Genomic DNA, 22,783 nt, shown 5'->3' with positions numbered 1-22,783 from the left:
CTAAAGACTGATTGGTTCTCAAATATGAGATATGACACTTATTTGAAGCTGAGATACAGAGGGAGGATATATAAGCTGTGAGAAAGCAGCAGGGGACCATCCTCCCATCACAATCAGGCCAGGTTGGCAAAGGGAGATAACACGTGCTAGAACACTGGGCCAGGAATGCTAACTAGGACCTATAGGTTACACACAATCAAATGTTTCCCATAGACTTACCCGGTACTTCTATGGTAACTTTATATATTTTCTTAAATAACTAAGCATTCAACAGCTATAACATGTTTATGTTCGCCCAGTCTTGCTATAAAGCAGCAATAAAAGCGAAAAATTGGCTAGCTTAGCCAGTTACTTTAGGAATACAGGAAGCTCAACACACCACCCGCAGTTTCGCACCAAATGTTACTTGCTTGAAAATATCTGTGGTCACGTTCAGCATAAGTCATCATGTTAAAAAAGACAGCGTTAAATATAGAAAACATGGTCAGATTTAATTTCTGGATGGATGTACATATAAAACACATAAAAATCTTACCCAAAATCATCCAGTTACAGCTGCCAGATGATTCCATCTGCACTACAGCTCTCTACGAAAACTGCTGGTTGAACGACTGATTGTGATTAAGTGTAGTAAATGGGGGTCTTTAAACTGTCTGTTGACTAAATATTATTAATGTTACATTATACATGCATGTATGTCCCTGAATGTCTTGCCTGACACTGTTGCCAGATTGGGTGTGGAGCTATTGGCTGTGAGATGCTCAAAAACTATGCCTTGTTGGGGATCGGTTCTGGAGCTAAAGGCAAGGTAGGTCAGCACACTTCGGTAACTTTTCTCCGGTCTGGGCTTTCATCCCACAATTATATAACTCAAATACTGATCAATGCTGTGTCAAACCAAACCCATTAACTTATCCGTATTTATTTGTTTAATCTGTAAAATTGTCAAAATGAACCTGGACGTTTTACTGGCAAAATTTCAGGATAAATAAGTTATCCAATGTTTTATAGAGGCTCCCAATTCATGTAAAATTGTTTTGTCATTTTTTTATTATTATACCTCTATCAAAATTCTTGAAATTCCATTGGTTAATCCGTACCACGTGATAAAACAATATATTTCAACGCTGAGCCCCAAATTACGTGACTGACACAGACCTCGAATATTGACTCCAACATGATCAGTATTGACCAGTCACATGATGAATATTGACTCTTTTGCTGGAAAACAAGATGGCATCTGGTAGTAACATTTCATGGTTTTCAGATTACTGTATTAAAACAGATTTTGGGTATAACAAAACAAGTGATGACCCTTGATGAGGTCAGTATGTAAAAACAAGGACCCTCTGACCCGACCCCTTTGGCGGTCCTCGGGTCCTTTTCTCACATATTGACCTCAAGAGCATTTATTTATATATTGCTGTTAGATCCACTGGTTATTTTTTACAGCTGATGGTATATTAGAAATTATGCATTATGTGGGCAATGAAGATTTCTTTTATGGATAACATTAACTTGAATCTTTCTGCTACAGTTTATGGTCATGTACGATATGGAAAGAGTTTTTCTTCTCATGTAAAGAAAGGAGTAAAACCATATTTCTATTTCCAGATAACAATCACTGACAATGATCTGATAGAGAAGTCAAATCTCAACAGACAGTTCCTGTTCAGACCTCATCACATCAGGGTAGGTGACAGTGTTCTCTCAGGAAGTCTGGCCCTGCTGGTCCAACCGACCTCATCACACCGGGGTAGGTGAGAGTGTTCTCTCAGGAAGCCTGGCTCTGCTGGTCCAACCGACCTCATCACACCAGGGTAGGTGACAGTGTTATCTCAGGAAGTCTGGCTCTGCTGGTCCAACTGACCTCATGACATCAGGGTAGGTGACAGTGTTCTCTCAGGAAGTCTGGCCCTGCTGGTCCAACCGACCTCATCACACCGGGGTAGGTGACAGTGTTCTCTCAGGAAGCCTGGCTCTGCTGGTCCAACCGACCTCATCACACCAGGGTAGGTGACAGTGTTATCTCAGGAAGTCTGGCTCTGCTGGTCCAACTGACCTCATGACATCAGGGTAGGTGACAGTGTTATCTCAGGAAGTCTGTCCCTGCTGGTCCAACAGACTTCATGACATCAGGGTAGGTGACAGTGTTCTCTCAGGAAGTCTGGCTCTGCTGGTCCAACAGACCTCATCACATCAGGGTAGGTGACAGTGTTCTCTCAGGAAGTCTGGCTCTGCTGGTCCAACAGACCTCATGACACCAGGGTAGGTGACAGTGTTCTCTCAGGAAGTCTGGCTCTGCTGGTCCAACAGACCTCATGACAGCAGGGTAGGTGACAGTGTTCTCTCAGGAAGTCTGGCCCTGCTGGTCCAACAGACCTCATCACATCAGGGTAGGTGACAGTGTTCTCTCAGGAAGTCTGGCTCTGCTGGTCCAACAGACCTCATGACACCAGGGTAGGTGACAGTGTTCTCTCAGGAAGTCTGGCTCTGCTGGTCCAACAGACCTCATGACAGCAGGGTAGGTGACAGTGTTCTCTCAGGAAGTCTGGCCCTGCTGGTCCAACAGACCTCATCACATCAGGGTAGGTGACAGTGTTCTCTCAGGAAGTCTGGCCCTGCTGGTCCAACAGACCTCATCACATCAGGGTAGGTGACAGTGTTCTCTCAGGAAGTCTGGCTCTGCTGGTCCAACAGACCTCATGACATCAGGGTAGGTGACAGTGTTCTCTCAGGAAGTCTGGCCCTGCTGGTCCAACCGACCTCATCACACCAGGGTAGGTGACAGTGTTATCTCAGGAAGTCTGACTCTGCTGGTCCAACGGACCTCATGACATCAGGGTAGGTGACAGTGTTCTCTCAGGAAGTCTGGCCCTGCTGGTCCTACAGACCTCATCACACTAGGGTAGGTGGCAGTGTTCTCTCAGTGTGGTCAGACTAAGTCCAAATATATCCTGCTCTTGTAGTTTGACTTCTTTTCTCTGATACATATGTGTCTGAGTGTGTTACAGCCTGTCTGATGTGTCTGAGTGTGTAACAGCCTGTGTCTGATGTACCTGAGTGTGTTACAGCCTGTGTCTGTGTCTGAGTGTGTTACAGCCTGTGTCTGAGTGTGTTACAGCCTGTGTCTGATGTGTCTGAGTGTGTTACAGCCTGTGTCTGATGTGTCTGAGTGTGTTTCAGAAACCCAAGTCTACAACAGCAGCACAGTCTGTCCTGGACATTAATCCAGGTAGGTAGAAACTAGGGACATTCTTATATGGTAAATATTTGTTATAGGGTTTTTCACATAACCATCAGGTCAGACAGCCAACTAGAGTTGCAAATGTCCTGCACATGACATTTCAGCCCAGCAGTGAGAGACAGGCGATGCCATCCTCATCTCTGGCATGCCCATTGTGACTTACACTACTGTCACCACTGTAGTTTGGTTTACCTAACAGTGTAGCTGAAGCAGCAATGACTTTAACTTTAAGATAAAAAGAAAAGAAACTAATTATACTGACTGCATATTATATCTGTAATTGTTACATTAATTTGACATGGACAATGTTGATGGTATTGTTGTCAGTGGAATCATCTAGTCAGTGAATTAAATTATCATGTTCCTTTTTCTTCAGCACTGAAGATAGAAGCACAGCAACAAAAAGGTACTTGTACTGGTGTATAGGACATTTGCGTAAACTTGAACTACCCATGCTTGAGATTTTTAAAATAGTGTTAAAGTAAAGGTCAATGACCTGCATCATTTTGGCTTACCTCCCCACATGCTATGATGTAACTGAAATAATGTTCATAGTGATGTAAAACTCACTCCCATGACACAAAAGCACAGTAAATCTTAACCATCCCCCAAACTATTTCATTTCTCAGTCCTCCCATTTAGCATCTCCAACACACCTGGCCTCATAATAAATGCCAGTTTCTGATGGACTACTTTGTGTGTCCCTAGTGTGCCCCCAGACGGAGGAGAGGCTGTACAATGATGCCTTCTTGGAGAGTCAGGACATTGTGGTGAACGCCCTGGACAACGTGGAGGCTCGGCGTTACGTGGACAGGTGGGACCTTGCACTGCCATACACGTCTCCACAGTGTGACGTATTTACAAACGTGGCCTACATTTGGCACATCACAGACCATGATACATCTGCAGCAGCCACAAATGTCCATATTTGTCAATATTATCCATCAATATAATGTTCTGATAGTGTTTATGTTGCGGAAACAAACTTGATAAGCATTTCTGCAAGATTGTATCCATACGCATTGAAATGGATCAAATGAATTCGCAAGGATTGAAGAATGATTGTATCTATACCTTCCTATGACAGACATTGCCATTGTACCGCATGTCATGTTTTCCGTGTTCATATGTCATATGTCATGGTGCCCAGATGTTGACGTTAACAAAGGCAAACCCACAACCAATTTCTGATGTTGATAATGATGGTATGGTAGTTGTTTGTCAGTCATACTTGTAAATGCAACTTGCAAAGTTCAATTCCTCCGAGAATTCTCCTTCATTGCTTAAAATAATGTTTAAGAGGCATGCACATTCAGTGTAGTTTCCTCTTGAAAACGTTTGCAGCTATGACATATTTTCAAAAGACAGTCATCGTCTGATTTTATATTTTTTAAAACACCATTGCTTTTCATGCCTGACCTTATATGATGACCTCCTCTGTTTATATGACATCATGAAACTTTACGTATTAGGTTCAGACAACCTTCCGTCTCAGGTATACAGACTTGGGATTCTGGGAGTGCAAGGAAATGTGTTTATGTATACCATGGAGCACAGCAGATTTGATTGGCTATGTACCATTATACACACAATCTTTCATAATTCATTTCAGTCGTTGTGTGACAACACAGAGACCTCTCTTAGAGTCAGGTACCATGGGGACCAAGGGTCATGTACAGGTCATTGTACCTCACCTCACCGAATCCTATGGCAGTCAGGTGAGTGGTTTGTCTGATATCATATCTAGTTTCACTCCTGAGAGCACAGGGCATTGTACCTCACCTCACAGAATCCTATGGCAGTCAAGTGAGTGGTTTGTCTGATATCATATCTAGTTTCACTCCTGAGAGCACAGGGCATTGTACCTCACCTCACAGAATCCTATGGCAGTCAAGTGAGTGGTTTGTCTGATATCATATCTAGTTTCACTCCTGAGAGCACAGGGCATTGTACCTCACCTCACAGAATCCTATGGCAGTCAGGTGAGTAGTTTGTATGATATCATATCTAGTTTCACTCCTTAGAGCACAGGTCATTGTACTTCACCTCACCGAATCCTATGGCAGTCAGGTGAGTGGTTTGTCTGATATCATATCTAGTTTCACTCCTGAGAGCACAGGGCATTGTACCTCACCTCACAGAATCCTATGGCAGTCAAGTGAGTGGTTTGTATGATATCATATCTAGTTTCACTACTGAGAGCACAGGGCATTGTACCTCACCTCACCGAATCCTATGGCAGTCAGGTGAGTGGTTTGTATGATATCATATCTAGTTTCACTACTGAGAGCACAGGGCATTGTACCTCACCTCACCGAATCCTATGGCAGTCAGGTGAGTGGTTTGTCTGATATCATATCTAGTTTCACTCCTGAGAGCACAGGTCATTGTACTTCACCTCACCGAATCCTATGGCAGTCAGGTGAGTGGTTTGTCTGATATCATATCTAGTTTCACTCCTGAGAGCACAGGGCATTGTACCTCACCTCACAGAATCCTATGGCAGTCAGGTGAGTGGTTTGTCTGATATCATATCTAGTTTCACTACTGAGAGCACAGGTCATTGTACTTCACCTCACCGAATCCTATGGCAGTCAGGTGAGTGGTTTGTCTGATATCATATCTAGTTTCACTCCTGAGAGCACAGGGCATTGTACCTCACCTCACCGAATCCTATGGCAGTCAGGTGAGTGGTTTGTCTGATATCATATCTAGTTTCACTCCTGAGAGCACAGGTCATTGTACTTCACCTCACCGAATCCTATGGCAGTCAAGTGAGTGGTTTGTCTGATATCTTATCTAGTTTCACTCCTGAGAGCACAGGGCATTGTACCTCACCTCACCGAATCTCATGGCTGCCCGGTCAGTGAATTGTCGTATATAGCTGTAGTTTCAGTACCGAGGGCACAGGTACCTCACCTGACATGGAGCCCAACAGTCAGATGAGTGAATGTTGTATAACACCATATACAGCAATATTCCAGCATTATGAAGGCGAGTCTGTAAATCAATTGATGCAGAGAAACCAGTGTGTCAGAAAGGGTGTATGACTGTGTGTAATGTTTCACTGCTGCGAGCACAAGTCCTCTTAACTCCCCTCTCACCTCTCACCTCAACACGGCCTGCATCAGCTACCCTTTCACCGCTAGACACTTTAGTGAGTGTTAAAACTTGCCATGTAAGAAACACAATATCTTGTAATGATGGTCATGTGATTCATTTGTACATTACAGAGGGACCCACCTGATGAGGATTACCCCTACTGTACCGTCAAGTCATTCCCTGCCACCATAGAACACTGTATACAGTGGTCCAGAGATAAGGTATCTATTGTGTTGACAGGGGGGTAGTGACCAGTCACATGTATACAGTGGTCCAGAGATAAGGTATCTATTGTGTTGACAGAGGGGTAGTGACCAGTTACATGTATACAGTGGTCCAGAGATAAGGTATCTATTGTGTTGACAGAGGGGTAGTGACCAGTTACATGTATACAGTGATCCAGAGATAAGGTATCTATTGTGTTGACAGGGGGGTAGTGACCAGTCACATGTATACAGTGGTCCAGAGATAAGGTATCTATTGTGTTGACAGGGGGGTAGTGACCAGTCACATGTATACAGTGGTCCAGAGATAAGGTATCTATTGTGTTGACAGAGGGGTAGTGACCAGTTACATGTATACAGTGGTCCAGAGATAAGGTATCTATTGTGTTGACAGAGGGGTAGTGATCAGTTACATGTATACAGTGGTCCAGAGATAAGGTATCTATTGTGTTGACAGAGGGGTAGTGACCACTTACATGTATACAGTGGTCCAGAGATAAGGTATCTATTGTGTTGACAGAGGGGTAGTGACCAGTCACATGTATACAGTGGTCCAGAGATAAGGTATCTATTGTGTTGACAGAGGGGTAGTGACCAGTTACATGTATATAGTGGTCCAGAGATAAGGTATCTATTGTGTTGACAGAGGGGTAGTGACCAGTCACATGTATACAGTGGTCCAGAGATAAGGTATCTATTGTGTTGACAGAGGGGTAGTGACCAGTTACATGTATACAGTGGTCCAGAGATAAGGTATCTAGTGTTTTGACAGAGGGGTAGTGACCAGTTACATGTATATAGTGGTCCAGAGATAAGGTATCTATTGTGTTGACAGAGGGGTAGTGACCAGTTACATGTATATAGTGGTCCAGAGATAAGGTATCTAGTGTTTTGACAGAGGGGTAGTGACCAGTCACATGTATACAGTGGTCCAGAGATAAGGTATCTATTGTGTTGACAGAGGGGTAGTGACCAGTTACATGTATACAGTGGTCCAGAGATAAGGTATCTAGTGTTTTGACAGAGGGGTAGTGACCAGTTACATGTATATAGTGGTCCAGAGATAAGGTATCTATAGTGGCGACTGAGGGGAAGTGACCAGTTTTTATGTATACAGTAATCAAGAGATTCTTTTTTGTAAAACCCGTAATGAACTATTACACTGGCTTCTTGTGCTGTCAACTGGCCCATCTACCTAGTCTTGCACAGATACCGGTACTTCAGACTCATTAACAATAAGCAAGTGCATCACGCTGTCACGTGTCGTGCCATTTTATAACCCTTATTGTTGTTCTCTTTCCTTTCAGTTTGAACAACTATTTGTACAGAAACCCAACCTATTTAATAAATTTTGGTCCATGAACAAGAATGTTGAAGAAGTTGTGGAGGTGAGTCAGCAGCTACTGCAGGAATTAGACACAGTATTTTGACACTCATGTAGGATGTGTATGCCTTAGTGCTTCCGCAATGCAGATTCCTTGGTAAGACTTTTGACCTCCCCCCAATAAATATATAATTGAAAGGAGGTTGTAGTAGGCATGAGGGATCATTCTCAGCCAGCTCAAAATCGGTCCAGTGCATCTCAAAGTCAGCGGAGTGTATCAGGCTGTTAACTGACATTTCTACAGCCTGATTGGCTATAGTCTGTTTCATGTAGTGTCTATGAGGTGACCATTTGCCAACTAAGATTAATTAGCATGAAGATATAATATAATACAAAGGGACGTTTTGAAATTATATTTTATTTCATCATAATTTTTATAACAATCAGCATGTTCACACATAATTTACAAAGTGAACACAGTTCAAGGCGACAGTATCAAAATCAGAGAATTAGCCTATAGGTGAACACATTTCAAGACTATAGACTTTGAGCTACTGGATAACAGTCTATAATCCCCCAGCCCTAATCTCCTAATCCCTTTGTCCGTGACCTGAATTTCAATTTTGAGCTGGATGAGAACACCTCGGCATGAGTTCACCTGACTGAAAGTAATGGTATCACATGTGGAGGCATGTAATGAATGCTGGCTTTCTGGAATTGGTGATAAAGAGGCTGCTTCTGTTTATGCAATACTTGCAAACACTTTGATGACCAAGCCTAATAACACCATCTTCTTGAGGCAAGGGAGTTAATTGATTATAAATGTCCAGTTTCCACCCTTGCCAAACTAGGCTGGAATTTCAGGGCTCAATTGTAGTGCCTCCAGTGGGTATTATTGAGCTGAGCACCTTCATTAAAACAATGAAAAGATTTGGAAAATATCTTTTGACGCCGAGTTGGAGGTACACATGCTTTGCAAATCCTGCAATAGACTGTAATCTGCACAGCATTCTACGAACCGGATGTCGATTTCGTTAAGCAATTTCGAATGGACTATGCATAGGCTTGTTAGTCCAGCCAAAATATAACTCCATAATTCCACTCCATTTGGCAAGGATGGAAACTGGACTTTTACAGACTGTTAACTCCTTGCCTCAGGGAGATGAAGAACACAGCCATTTCATATTTGATATTTAGCTCACCTGACTGAATGTCAAGTAAGCTTATGTCATGGCCTGTTTGTCCTTCGTCAGTCATCTATCGTGCATCGTAAACATCTTTTCCTAAGAAACTACTGACCCAGTGAAGCTGAAATTTCACATAATTGTTCCCACCTATGATGTCACCCCAATTGGCCTTGACAGTCAAAAATCCTAATATCCAAATCCTTGTATATAGTGCACACTTTTTAAAAACAAAATACAGCTTTGTAGAGGGGTGTTTGCATAATACATGCATACAGTGAGTTTTGATTATTTTTTGTCCAACACAGATAATCCTGTTATTACACTAACTGGTACTACAAGTTTCATTGTATAACATGACTTTTATATCTGTTTGTAATGTACTTTATTAAGTTTTTTCTAAATTTCATTCAATATTGTCCTCATTAATTTCAGCAAAGTAGTGTGAAAACATGATTGGCAGATCTCACCAACTCACCATTATTTATTATTATATTATACATCTATATACTGCAGGTATCCAGGTACTAGTATCTGCTCAAATGCAGCTTTATTTGTTCCCTATCCAAAGATTCATTTGCATTCAAGTTATCATCCTCAACTCCCTTGGGAGTATACAACCCAAGCTGCCTTCCAGCGCTTGAGGGTTTTTCACATCCACCTTGCATATTGGGTATCCATTCCCTAATGGGTGAACAGAGGCACATTTGAACTAAGTCACTTGCCCAGGGTGACACCACACTTGTGTTTTGGATGTATGTACGTATTCGTGTTTCACCATCTGGTCATCTACCATCGGACGAGTAGGTTCTTTTGAGTGCACAGGGTGAATGTACTGTACACTAGAGGTAGTGATAACACTGTAAAGACCTGTAAACATTGTTGGTCCCAAAGCTGAATAACACTCTGGTCACTTACGGGATACAATCTCAGCACCTGGCGCTTGCTAGCCTGGCAATTTTTTCACCGCTTGTTCATTACCGCTCAGAGCAACCATGATCTTATTACTACTATTGATGCCTTCAAACAAACCTTACGGGACAGAGAATGAATAAATGCCATATTTTGACAGGTTAAAAAGTTGCATTTGTTGCAGTTTGACATATTATATCTCAACATTTGTCACCACTGAAATACGATTAGGAAGACCATGGAAATCCTTGAACGTCAAACTGTTCCATACGTAAAGGGTATCCGGCAATATACCAAAGTGCTATGCTTATGGTTATTATCATTATTGTAAATAAGCTGAGTAAAAGATGAAACTAAAATAACAAAGTAGTTGAATATGTAAGTCATGGTAAAATAGTAGTTCCAGATACAATTTTCTTCTGATCATTGCATCAAATTCTTTAAATATTAGGTCTGTTTTTTAACACAATGATGCTTTGAAACATACTGCTATACTGGTAATATACAAAGTTTGTTTTTTAACTGAATCACCTGTAGATCATGAAATTGTAAATCATCTTGTCTAGTGATGTTTTATCGCAAAGATCGCATTTTCATTGACCATTGTTTTTCACCTGAAGCAATCAATACAATGTAGGATGTTTTTGTTTTTCATTGCATACCATACAAGTAGTAGCAATTGTCCTGAAAGTTGTATCCAAGAATGGTGGAAGTGCATTATGCTCAGGTGCGCACTATATACTGTGTAAGAAAACACAGTATTTATCAATGTCCATCAGTTTGTACAAAATGTTGTGAAATTGAGTACATGTGTTGGCTCAACATATATATGTTTCGTTTGGTGTCACAATTTCTATTGTACCTGGCAATATGGAAAGGTGAAACTTCTTCCACAGCCCTTTCCAAAGCTCTTTCCACAGCCCTTTCCTCAGCCCTTTCCACGGCCCTTTCCTCAGCCCTTTCCTCAGCCCTTTCCCCAGTCCTTTCGAAGGCCCTTTCCTCGGCCTGGCCCTTTCCACAGCCCTTTCCCCAGTCCTTTCGAAGGCCCTTTCCTCGGCCTTGCCCTTTCCACAGCCCTTTCCTCGGCCTGGCCCCTTCCTCGGCCTGGCCCTTTCCACAGCCCTTTCCTCAGCCCTTTCCACAGTCCTTTCCACAGCCCTTTCCACAGCCCTTTCCTCAGCCCTTTCCTCGGCCCTTTCCACAGTCCTTTCCTCAGCCCTTTCCACAGCCCTTTCCTCGGCCTGGCCCTTTCCACAGCCCTTTCCTCGGCCTGGCCCTTTCCACAGCCCTTTCCTCAGCCCTTTCCACAGCCCTTTCCTCGGCCCTTTCCTCAGCCCTTTCCTCGGCCCTTTCCACAGCCCTTTCCAAGGCCCTTTCCTCGGCCTGGCCCTTTCTACAGCCCTTTCCAAGGCCCTTTCCACAGTCCTTTCCACAGCCCTTTCCTCGGCCCTTTCCACAGCCCTTTCCAAGGCCCTTTCCTCAGCCCTTTCCACGGCCCTTTCCTCGGCCTGGCCCTTTCCACAGCCCTTTCCACAGCCCTTTCCTCAGCCCTTTCCTCGGCCCTTTCCACAGCCCTTTCCACAGCCCTTTCCTCAGCCCTTTCCACAGTCCTTTCCACAGCCCTTTCCACAGCCCTTTCCTCAGCCCTTTCCTCGGCCCTTTCCACAGTCCTTTCCTCAGCCCTTTCCACAGCCCTTTCCTCGGCCTGGCCCTTTCCACAGCCCTTTCCTCGGCCTGGCCCTTTCCACAGCCCTTTCCTCAGCCCTTTCCACAGCCCTTTCCTCGGCCCTTTCCTCAGCCCTTTCCTCGGCCCTTTCCACAGCCCTTTCCACAGCCCTTTCCAAGGCCCTTTCCTCGGCCTGGCCCTTTCTACAGCCCTTTCCAAGGTCCTTTCCACAGTCCTTTCCTCAGCCCTTTCCTCGGCCCTTTCCACAGCCCTTTCCAAGGCCCTTTCCTCAGCCCTTTCCACGGCCCTTTCCTCGGCCTGGCCCTTTCCACAGCCCTTTCCACAGCCCTTTCCTCAGCCCTTTCCTCGGCCCTTTCCACGGCCCTTTCCTCGGCCCTTTCTACGGCCCTTTCCACAGCCCTTTCCTCAGCTCTTTCCTGACTTTCAGTGTTAAAAAAGCTATTTATGATTATTTCTCTTCCATGTTTATACAAAATGTAGTCAAATTTAGTATGTCTTTAGTTTTAATGGAATTCATGACATTGTTTAAATATTTGAATATCAAGACTGATAGGAACTTATGTTAAAGAGGCTGTCTGTGTTAACATTTTAGACCGTAGTCTACAGTGTCGTGGCAGTTTTAAAAAGAGTCTTTGATAGTGTTGAGTGGCATCAGTTAACTGTTGGCGTATAGCCATCAGGCCATGGACAAGTGTTACACGTCCTACTTTGCACCTGACTTGAATATCATGTAATGATGCATTCCCCTTCCTCCACAGACACTGCTGCAGGGCAACAATATAGAGAACTCCATCAATGTAGCCAAGTTGTCAGCACAGAGGCCATATACCTGGCCGCAATGTGTCATGCTAGCTAGAATCAAATTTGAAAAATACTTCAACCACAAGGTGAGTGAGTGTAGATTTGACTGGTTTTAACAGGTTCAGTTTTGTCCTTGCTGTGTCAGGGTGGCCCTGTGGTGTGGACTGTGGATGTGTACCACTTTGATGAGGCCGAGAGACGTAGGATGTTTTTAGCAAGTGCAATCCGACTCTCAATGAGTGGATCGTGGCAGCTGAGTTTGCACAGTGAGTGTCGACACCTGACTGCGAATGTGTCACACCCATGCCCCTGAACATTGGACAATAGTGGGCAATATCACGCATAGGGGCATGGACAGAGGTGAAACTCTTTTCGCAAATTTCATGATGAATTTTTGCTTTATGCTGATTGGCACATTAGTATCAGCTGTTTAATTGTTGTGTAAAGAATATCCCAACTTTCAGATTATCACTTATGTCTATATTAGTATATATTTCAAAACTAACTACAGGTCATGGTCAGATTCTATACAAATAGACATTTAAAGCCATGACCCTCCACAAGTGATTGTTTATAGGCTACCTAGTGCGTCCCCAGCATCCCATGCTTCCAGGTGACTATGGAGGATCGGATGGTTACAGTGTGTGACTGTGTGGACAGAGGTCCTGATGGTGTGAATCTATACCGGTACTCATGTAGTCAGCCACTGAATTGAAGAGCCATTGTGTTGTACATTTCAGGCCAAGCAGCTTCTGCATGCCTTCCCTTTGGACACCAAGCTGCAGGACGGAAGTAAGTGCACTAGCTTGATTACAGGGGCCTGGACTTCTCAGTTGATGTTACCAATGGTCTTTTCATCTCTGGTGGAATGAAAACACTAAACACTGATCCTATCATTAAAGTAGTTACTCCCTTATTGTGAGTGCCTGGCCACTAGAATGTGTGGTTCGCTGACTATACATGAAGGTTCTGGTTGCAGGTTCATTCTGGCAATCCCCCAAACGACCACCATCACCTCTGGAATTCAACCCAGAAGATGAAGAGTAAGTCCCCTTATATGAGGTACAAGTTATAGAAGTACAAATTTTTCATCCAGGAATCGAACCAACTCAGCCATCAAGGATTCCTCAAAATTGGAATTCCGACAACTGGTAGTCTAGCTCATGTACATTGTGTACCCACCTTATAAGTGTAACTTGACATGGCTCCATGGCTGAAAGCGATGGAGAGATAATGCCTTTTAGAAAGTGGACAAATATTTGAGATAACACTTTCTAAGTAAAGTACGAACATATTATATGTTCTATCTGTCCACTTTCTGAAAGGCAATGTAATTTCAGACACAAAACTGTTTGGTAACCTCTAATTGAAGGTAAATCTTGCCGAGTCAGTTTTGAAATACTTATTTTTAAAAGCTGAGTTCACATTTTGAGGTCATTTTAAGACCTGAGTTGCTCTGTTGGTGTACACTGTGTAGATGTTTGTGACTTGTGTTTACAGTCACGTGACGTACGTGTCCAGTATGGCACGCTTGCTGGCAGACATCATGGGGGTGCCATGGAGGAGAGAGGTACTGGACCATTCGTGGCAACTGGAAATCACATATCTGTGTACACAATCCTTGGGCACATATTGCTACAGTTTTTACACACTTCCATTCTATCTTTTAACATATCCATGGGTTGTGGAAATCTAAAATTGTTCCCATTCATAGAAAATACACTCAAGATCAACTAGTACAGTTAAGGGCCACGTGTACAGATTTCGATGTTATTTTCCTTTCTTGTTACAAATAGCTCTGTTTTGGACCAAATCAACTTGTACATAACTAGAGAATTATGATGTTGTGTGTGTATGATGCAAAAGAGGGAGAATTATTAATATCATTAAAGATTTAGGTTTTGATGTCCCAAAAGGATTAAAGTATATGACATTGACTGATCTAGCTAACAATCGTTACCTGGTTCACCATTCACACTGATCACTGTTGCAGGATTTGGAAGCTGCCACCATTCTGCCACTGATTGCCCGTGTTACAGTCCCTCCATTCAGTCCATCCAACAAGGTTATAGCAGTTGTCTCCCTTCAACTGTTTCACACTGCTTCATAAGTTCAACTGAACAATACACAGTCAAAATTCTTATTAAAGCAATCTCATTTAAACTTTTTTATGTGCCTATAATGTAGCTTATTTATATTTGAATGAAGTCTGGAACTACCTCTAAACTATGACTAAAATAAAGTGCTCATGGCAGGGACATTTGGGAAAAAATCTTCATTTGATCAAAATTTTAAAACAGAAGTATACTTTGGATTCACAGTGGTGTGTATGCCTTACTTTCACTGCAGTAATAGCAAACTAAGGATTAAACACTTTTTCTCCTTATTGATCCAAGTGAAATACAAGCCGCTTTTGCAAAGCTGAATAAAACCTGAGTTATAATTATAACAACAACCTGCCTTATGATTAAAGTAATGGCTTGTCACAATGAGGACCCTTTCTTGGAATCTTACTGTGTCATATGGTGGGAATGTAGGTAAATCACCTCTTGTTCTGTTGTGTTCAGAGGATTGAGACTGATGAGAGTGCAGACAAGTCAGCCCCTGTTGACGACTCAAGTGAGGATGAAATAGTTCAGGCAGGTCAGAGGTTAAAGGGCGTATGTCAGGCTGGCAAGGTCAAAGAGGGTGAGAAATTGCTCAGTCACATCTCAGTTAAAATGTTCAATGTTTACTCAATGTGTCTGATTTGTTTAGTTTGGTTGATTTAATGATAACAGCGATTGCTGATTCATCTTTTGAGATGATGGCTTTGCTAAAGTTCGATATATAGACAACACATGTCCTTCTCGTGCAGCCTGCACCATGTAATTGCATAATTTATTTTGCAGCTCTGAGCAGCATGCACCCTATAGAGTTCGAGAAGGATGATGACAGTAACAGCCACATTGACTTCATATCTACCTCAGCCGTGAGTACCTTCGGATGTTAGTTCCGTCAGATTGTGCTTTAATCAGCCGTTGAGAGAAATTGATGTGGGAAACATTTGCACCAGAGTCATCATTTACATTTCATTGATATTACTGAAAAGTAAATAATGCAGTGTATAAAATATTCAGCAAAAAGGTCAAATTTGGGTTTTTTTATCCAGAAAATCATAGTTATTTATGTAAGGAATGTTATTTACTGTGGCAGTCCCATACAGTGCAGACACAGCTCCCATAGAGATCATGTGATGAGACTATCAGGGTTCTGTGCTTGTAATGTACTGAGGGGATTCAGACATGCCATGCAACTAATGAATATCGTTGTCGCTGGGCGATCTACTGTGACGACTTTCCTTTAAATTATTTTCCTTTAAATTGTATATAGTTTTATCAGGTTTGGGAAGTAAATCACAGCTGGAGCTTTCAGTAGTCGAATACATAAGTATTTCCATATTTGTCTTGTAGAACCTCCGTGCACAGAGCTACAGTATAGAGACTGCAGACAGACTGAAGATTAAGCGTATAGCTGGGAGGATTGTGCCAGCCATTGCCACCACCACTGCCGCTGTGTCAGGTCTCGTTTCTATAGAACTACTCAAACTCATAGAGAGGCCGGGCATAGAGAAGTACAAGAACTGTTTCCTCAACCTTGCCCTCCCCGTCATACTGCTCTCCGAGCCAGGACCCGTGGAAAGGACAGTCATCAGGTGACCTCACAAATAGTTCACTGTATCATGGTTACTAACGTCATGACCTGACACGGGATGTATTGAGGTGTATCTGACACGGGATGTATTGAGGTGTACTTGACACGGGATGTATTGAGGTGAATCTGACACGGGATGTATTGAGGTGTACTTGACACGGGATGTATTGAGGTGTATCTGACACTGAATGTATTGAGGTGTACTTGACACGGGATGTATTGAGGTGTACTTGACACGGGATGTATTGAGGTGTATCTGACACGGGATGTATTGAGGTGTACTTGACACGGGATGTATTGAGGTGTATGTGACACAGGATGTACTGAGGTGTATCTGACACGGGATGTATTGAGGTGTATCTGATACAGGATGTATTGAGATGTGTCTGACACGGGATGTATTGAGGTGTATCTGACACGGGATGTATTGAGGTGTATCTTACACAGGATGTATTGAGGTGTATCTGACACAGGATGTATTGAGGTGTATCTGATACGGGATGTATTGAGGTGTGTCTGACACGGGATGTATTGAGGTGTATCTGACAGGGGATGTATTGAGGTGTGTCTGACACGGGATGTATTGAGGTGTATCTGACACGGGATGTATTGAGGTGTATCTGACACAGGATGTATTGAGGTGTATCTGACACAGGATGTATTGAGGTGTATCTGACACAGGATGTATTGAGGTGTATCTGACATGGAATGTATTGAGGTGTATCTGACAGGGGATGTATTGAGGTGTATCTGACACGGGATGTATTGAGGTGTATCTGACACGGGATGTATTGAGGTGTATCTGACACGGGATGTATTGAGGTGTGTCTGACACAGGATGTATTGAGGTGTATCTGACACGGGATGTATTGAGGTGTACTTGACACAGGATGTATTGAGGTGTATCTGACACAGGATGTATTGAGGTGTATCTGACACAGGATGTATTGAGGTGTATCTGACACTGAATGTATTGAGGTGTATCTGACACGGGATGTATTGAGGTATATCCGACACGGAATGTATTGATTTGTATCTGACACAGGAGGTAATGAGGTGTATCTGACACGGGATGTATTGATTTGTATCTGACACAGGAGATATGGAGGTGTATCTGACACAGGATGTATTGAGGTGTATCTGACATGGGATGTATTGAGGTGTATCTGACACAGGAGGTATTGAGATGCAGTGTCTGACACAGATGGTATTGAGATGTATCTGACACAGGAGGTATTGAGGTGTATCTGACACAGGAGGTATTGAGATGCAGTGTCTGACACAGATGGTATTGAGGTGCAGTATCTGACACAGGAGGTATTGAGGTGCAGTATCTGACACAGATGGTATTGACGTGCATCTGACTCAGGAGGTATTGAGGTGCAGTGTCTGACACAGGAGGTACTGAGGTGTAGTATCTGACACAGGAGGTATTGAGGTGTAGTATCTTACACAGATGGTATTGAGGTGTAGTATCTTTTATCAGGAGGTATTGAGGTGCAGTGTCTGACACAGGAGGTATTGAGGTGTAGTATCTTACACAGATGGTATTGAGTTGCAGTATCTGACACAGGAGGTATTGAGGTGTAGTATCTTTTATCAGGAGGTATTGAGGTGTAGTTGTTGCTCAGATACAGCTTCTGACACAGGATGTCATATATGAGCCACTTTGAAACGGTGAAAAGAGTGCTGAAAAATTATTTCATCTTAATCTGTGGTGCTATGGAAGTATTCCTGTTTATATGCAACATGTGCTAGTGTCCTGTTGGATGTGTACATGACACTTGTGGTATTTCAGGGAGGGTGTGTCCTTCACCATGTGGGACAAGTGGGAGGTCTGGGGCAACAAGGACTTCACGCTTCAGCAGTTCCTTCACTACTTCAAGGTGAGTGAGAGAGTGAGTTGGGTTTAATGCTGCTTTCAGTTATACTTTTCCAGTTATATCGCAGCGTGTCAGCTTAATGTGGGAGTAAAGCCCGAAGTGATGTCAGGTCAGACATTTACCACTTTGTTGAAATGCACGAGCATGGGTATGGTGCCGACTGGTATGGTAGTTAGAGTTGCTGTAAAATAGCTGCCGAGGTGTGTCCTGTGGCTGGATCAGGATAAGTTGATTGTGGGTTCGAATACCAGATTCTGGTCTTTCCTTGACTTGTATTATCACATTGGGCTTTCCAACCATGCTGGGAGGACACGTTGTGTACCCTGATACACAGCAGGGTACTGATAAAAGTAGTGTTAAACCAAACTCACTCACTTTCCTGCTGTCATTACTTTGCTTTAGTATTCTTATCAAGGAAAGCACTAAGATCAGAGCTACACTTACTAAAGATACAAGCCTTCTATTATGTGCTTACTGAATAATGTGTGGCTTGAGGCTGCAGTAATCCTGTGTATGGAGCCTGGAGGCTTCAGTGATCCTGTGTATGGAGCCTGGAGGCTGCAGTGATTCTGTGCATGGAGCCTGGAGGCTGCAGTGATCCTGGAGGCTGCAGTGATCCTGTGCAGTGATCCTGTGCATGGATCCTGGAGGCTGCTGTGATCCTGTGCATGGATCCTGGAGGCTGCAGTGATCCTGTGCAGTGATCCTGTGCATGGATCCTGGAGGCTGCAGTGATCCTGTGCAGTGATCCTGTGCATGGACCCTGGAGGCTGCAGTGATCCTGTGCATGGATCCTGGAGGCTGCAGTGATCCTGTGCGTGGAGGAGCTGCAGAGGATTGAGAGACTAGGGACAGAAACACTGTTCTTGATGTCAGACATATCCTGTCAGGATGCTTGTCAATATTTACAAAACAGAATGACTATGCAACTAGAAATGTTTTCTTTCGTTCCAGGAGACATATGGTTTTGAGGGTTCCTCTGTGGTTCACGGGGTGAAGATGGTCTACATGCCCATCATGCCTGCCCACAGCAAGCGCCTCAACATGACGTGAGTACAAGCAGCAGTCTTGTTGTCAGTACCGTGTCAGCAGCAGGGCTAATCTTTTTTATTTAGTTTAAAACCAACAACCGAAACCCCTATCCTGTGTTAAACAATGGTGCTTGCTGTTACCCTGTCTGGTGCTCAGCATTCAGGGGATAAAGCGAACTGGCCGGCTCAGAGTCAGTATAATGTGCCTGAGTGTGTTGTATCCATGTTAAAATGCAGGATGGTTAGTCAGTGGCCATGGGCTGGCAGTATAAAACCAGCATCACTGCGACAAGCAGCGACAAACAACCGTGCATGCTCATCACTATGTAAGTGAAATAATCTTAAACCTGACATTAATCCCAACATTATACCCCATTTCACCTCACCTCACCTCGCCTCGCCTTGCCTTGCCTCACCTCACCTCACCTCAACTCAACTCACCTTGGCTCACCTCGCCTCGCCTCGCCTCACCTCACCTTGGCTCACCTCGCCTCACCTCACCTCACCTCACCTCACCTCACCTCACCTACAAAACAAGAATTGGAAAGATGGACATCTGCTATGATAACACTGGAGAACAAAAACACCTTGCGGATCTGACAAGCATTCATGTTTTGGGGAGATGAGTCACTTTGAAGTGTAACTACAGTAGATATTTGCATATTTAAGGTGGGTGTTGATAAGGAATATACCAGACATTTCTTCATTACAGCATGGTGAAACTGCTGAAGCCATCGGCCACCCAGAAGTATGTTGACCTGGTCGTGTCCTTCGATGATGATAATGATGAGGATGTCCCTGGACCACCTGTCAGATACTACTTTGGATTGTGATCCTGACACAGCCCCAGTAGGCTTGTTGACAGGCTCCTTAAAAATTGTGACCATACGTGACCAGCGTAGGATTACTTTGACCGGTGTGTGACCAGTAGGGGTGTCAGCATATGTCTACTGCATGATACGCTACATATCGCTATACAGTACTTGCGTCATTATTCAATACATATTGTGATATATATATTTTGGGCTGTTTTGGCATGAATCCTTCATGTGTCCCAACTGACAAGAGATTGTTGCTATGAACTATTTTGCATTTAACTCACAATATTTATTTTGGCTCCTTTGAATCAAGAGTAGCATTGTGTTTCATGACAGACAGTAAAGTTGACCTCAGTAACTGTCAGGCTTGGTGGGCAATTGCAACCTCGTACATATTACTTTATCAAAATTGATACAGAATTAAACTATGAATCGATACACAGGTAGGTGTTAAATGTATTGCATCATCAATGGAAGTTTGTGATGCATAGATACATCAGTGACTGATGACACCCCTAGTGACAAGTGACAAGTGAACGCAGCGTCTGACTGACCAGTGTGTGCATGGGTGTAACTCCCAAGTGTTGGGGGATTCTGGGTACAGAGAGCAGGAGCTAGATGGTGACTGCTACACTATCAGGGCCTATTACATGAAACAAATGGATAGAAACCTTGAAAAGAAATATTTCCATCAACATTATTTTCAATTTCATCTATGGTTAACAAAATGCAAATCAGGATTTCAAATCCCAATTTATTTTAGATTTTCATCCTTGGTTAGACAGCACTAAACTCCATGCTCATTGGTTTCACTGAAGTGGTAACATCACTTTGAACTTTCCAGATTTGGAATGTAATAAAAACAACATTCACAATCTGACTCACTCATTCACTAATTTGAACAATCCGCTACCCCAATCTTGGTCGGCGAGCATTTGGACTTTCACCCTGCACATGACCTCATCAGTCAAGTCGTCTGTATCATCTAAACATGATAATAATGATTATTTGATTCTGTGATATTTGTCTTAAAGAAGATGGATGTTTTGTGAGTGATGTATGTTATTGTTACAGAGTTTTTGTTGTTTTATTGACCTGTTGACACCGAGAGCATCATGCAAACAAAGTCTCATGATGATATAGCATGTCATATAGAATGTAAATTTTAGAATTATATCATAATTTAAGTCAGTTGTACAGAACTTTTTGTGTTGATCCAGTTTTATATTGTAATTCTTCCAGGTAACAAGATTATACAGACAGATCACATAAACAACTGCACTCAAGTCATATGACAGTTTAGATACACCTTTCAAACCCAGCTATCTGGAATTTTATACTTCTTTCCTAGTTACAAAAAGTCGACAGTTTGCCATGTCCCCTGTATCTCGAGATATCGGAGTCTACTGCAGTTTCAACATGTGTTTTGTGTGCAAGCCATATTTGTTGATTTCATATTTTTCAAAATATGTCATGAATATATATATATACATGTTTTATTCATCACACTCACTAGTACTTTTAAAATATTCCATTTCAAAATAGTAAGCTTGTCTAAATCATGTTTGATGAGGAATTGCCAAGGTTTATTGTGGCACAAGTGATGGTACTATTTTCTATGAGTATACTTGATGTGTTTAAATGCAGGCATGTTACATCAGAGATTAGGACAGTGGATGTCATATTGATATCATATTGATAGGATGTATTTCTCTTTGTGATATGATATATTCTTTAATAAATATCTTATTAAGCTTTGCTCTGATGTCAACCTGGAACCTTCTCTGCAGTATCAGCACCAGTTTGTACAGCTTGGGATATACTGGCCTATCAGTCACACGCCACCTTCAAGACTCTGTTATCACTGTCACATAGTCTGTGAGTGCCCCGTATAGCCATTGCCATTTTTAGGTCCTTCATGAGTCACAAAGATGAATATTTATGCTCAGATTGAAATTTGAAATAAACCACTTTTGCTACTTAGACAAACAGTCGGACATTTGTTAGTCTAAGGAAACGATAACGGCAGAGCTGATGCGTGCACTGGTGATGAAAGCTACAACGTCATTGGTCAGATCAAGTGTGAATAGTTGAGTGTTTTGTTCGGTTAAACACCTGTGTTGATATTCTGCTTCCCATGAGGTGAAACAAGTTAAGAATATCTGGGACATAGCATGAAGAGGTTCTGTTACAAATACAGCCATCACCACAGTGTCTACTGTGCTGACCACAATGTGATGTCTGTCCATACATCCAAATGTGGAATGTTTTGGCATTTCTTATGGTGTCAGTATTTATATATACTGCGGTATGGACAAGAGAATTGACAGATAAGGTAAGCCTGAGTATTGACTGTAAAACTGTGGAGATAATACATTAAAAAGTCCACTGAATAATTATGCATGAACCACAAGGCTTAGCCCTTTGATCCATGTATTTTGGAAACATGCTAGATCTGTGGAAGAAAGTCAAGGGGCACAGGTGGTCATGTAGTGCAGTGCAATGGGCATATGCGCTGATCCTGGGTTTGTCAGCACCATAACCATGCGCAATCTGTGATATTACTGATAGTCAGTTCAAAGCAGTACCTCCATCTCACTCTAAGAAAATTACTTTTTCATGTTAAGTGTTGTGTGTTAGGGATGAGTTCATGAAATTGTATCTAATATGTTTAGTCAATACTTTTGATCTAAAACAAATTTCTGGCCAAGAAAATAATGCCTTCAGTACAAGTTTCTGATTATCTTATTGTTATATATTCAATCAGTGATAGACTGTGTAAGCTGGTACTACAGATATCTTGCATTCTTTCTGTCCTTTTCTGTCAGAATCTGCTTTTGCAGACTTTAAGGATGGATGCCCCCTTGTATGGTTTTG

The 22,783-nt window shown here is 42.7% G+C and overlaps 1 protein-coding gene across 1 annotated transcript in view; it reads left to right on the top strand.

The window, feature by feature from the left end:
- The window catches only part of LOC139477374 (ubiquitin-like modifier-activating enzyme 6), a 109,377-nt gene extending 86,594 nt beyond the window's left edge, over window positions 1-22,783 (top strand). The window contains exons 17-35 of the mRNA XM_071259936.1: window positions 731-808; window positions 1,615-1,692; window positions 3,187-3,235; window positions 3,624-3,653; window positions 3,956-4,061; window positions 4,860-4,965; window positions 6,481-6,570; window positions 7,881-7,961; window positions 12,439-12,567; window positions 13,222-13,273; window positions 13,461-13,524; window positions 13,982-14,051; window positions 14,475-14,546; window positions 15,049-15,169; window positions 15,373-15,452; window positions 15,934-16,175; window positions 17,973-18,060; window positions 19,012-19,106; window positions 19,801-22,783. Coding sequence (XP_071116037.1) covers window positions 731-808; window positions 1,615-1,692; window positions 3,187-3,235; window positions 3,624-3,653; window positions 3,956-4,061; window positions 4,860-4,965; window positions 6,481-6,570; window positions 7,881-7,961; window positions 12,439-12,567; window positions 13,222-13,273; window positions 13,461-13,524; window positions 13,982-14,051; window positions 14,475-14,546; window positions 15,049-15,169; window positions 15,373-15,452; window positions 15,934-16,175; window positions 17,973-18,060; window positions 19,012-19,106; window positions 19,801-19,921 — 1,752 coding nt within the window. The 3' untranslated portion in view covers window positions 19,922-22,783. The remainder of the gene's footprint in view (window positions 1-730; window positions 809-1,614; window positions 1,693-3,186; window positions 3,236-3,623; window positions 3,654-3,955; window positions 4,062-4,859; window positions 4,966-6,480; window positions 6,571-7,880; window positions 7,962-12,438; window positions 12,568-13,221; window positions 13,274-13,460; window positions 13,525-13,981; window positions 14,052-14,474; window positions 14,547-15,048; window positions 15,170-15,372; window positions 15,453-15,933; window positions 16,176-17,972; window positions 18,061-19,011; window positions 19,107-19,800) is intronic.

The sequence above is a fragment of the Haliotis cracherodii genome, unplaced genomic scaffold (assembly GCF_022045235.1).
Source record: "Haliotis cracherodii isolate W230 unplaced genomic scaffold, xgHalCrac1.p SCAF_1, whole genome shotgun sequence".
In the NCBI taxonomy this organism is placed as follows: Eukaryota; Metazoa; Mollusca; class Gastropoda; order Lepetellida; family Haliotidae; genus Haliotis; species Haliotis cracherodii.
The sequence above is the reverse complement of the archived record's forward strand: the minus strand, read 5'-3'. Positions and strand labels throughout refer to the sequence as shown.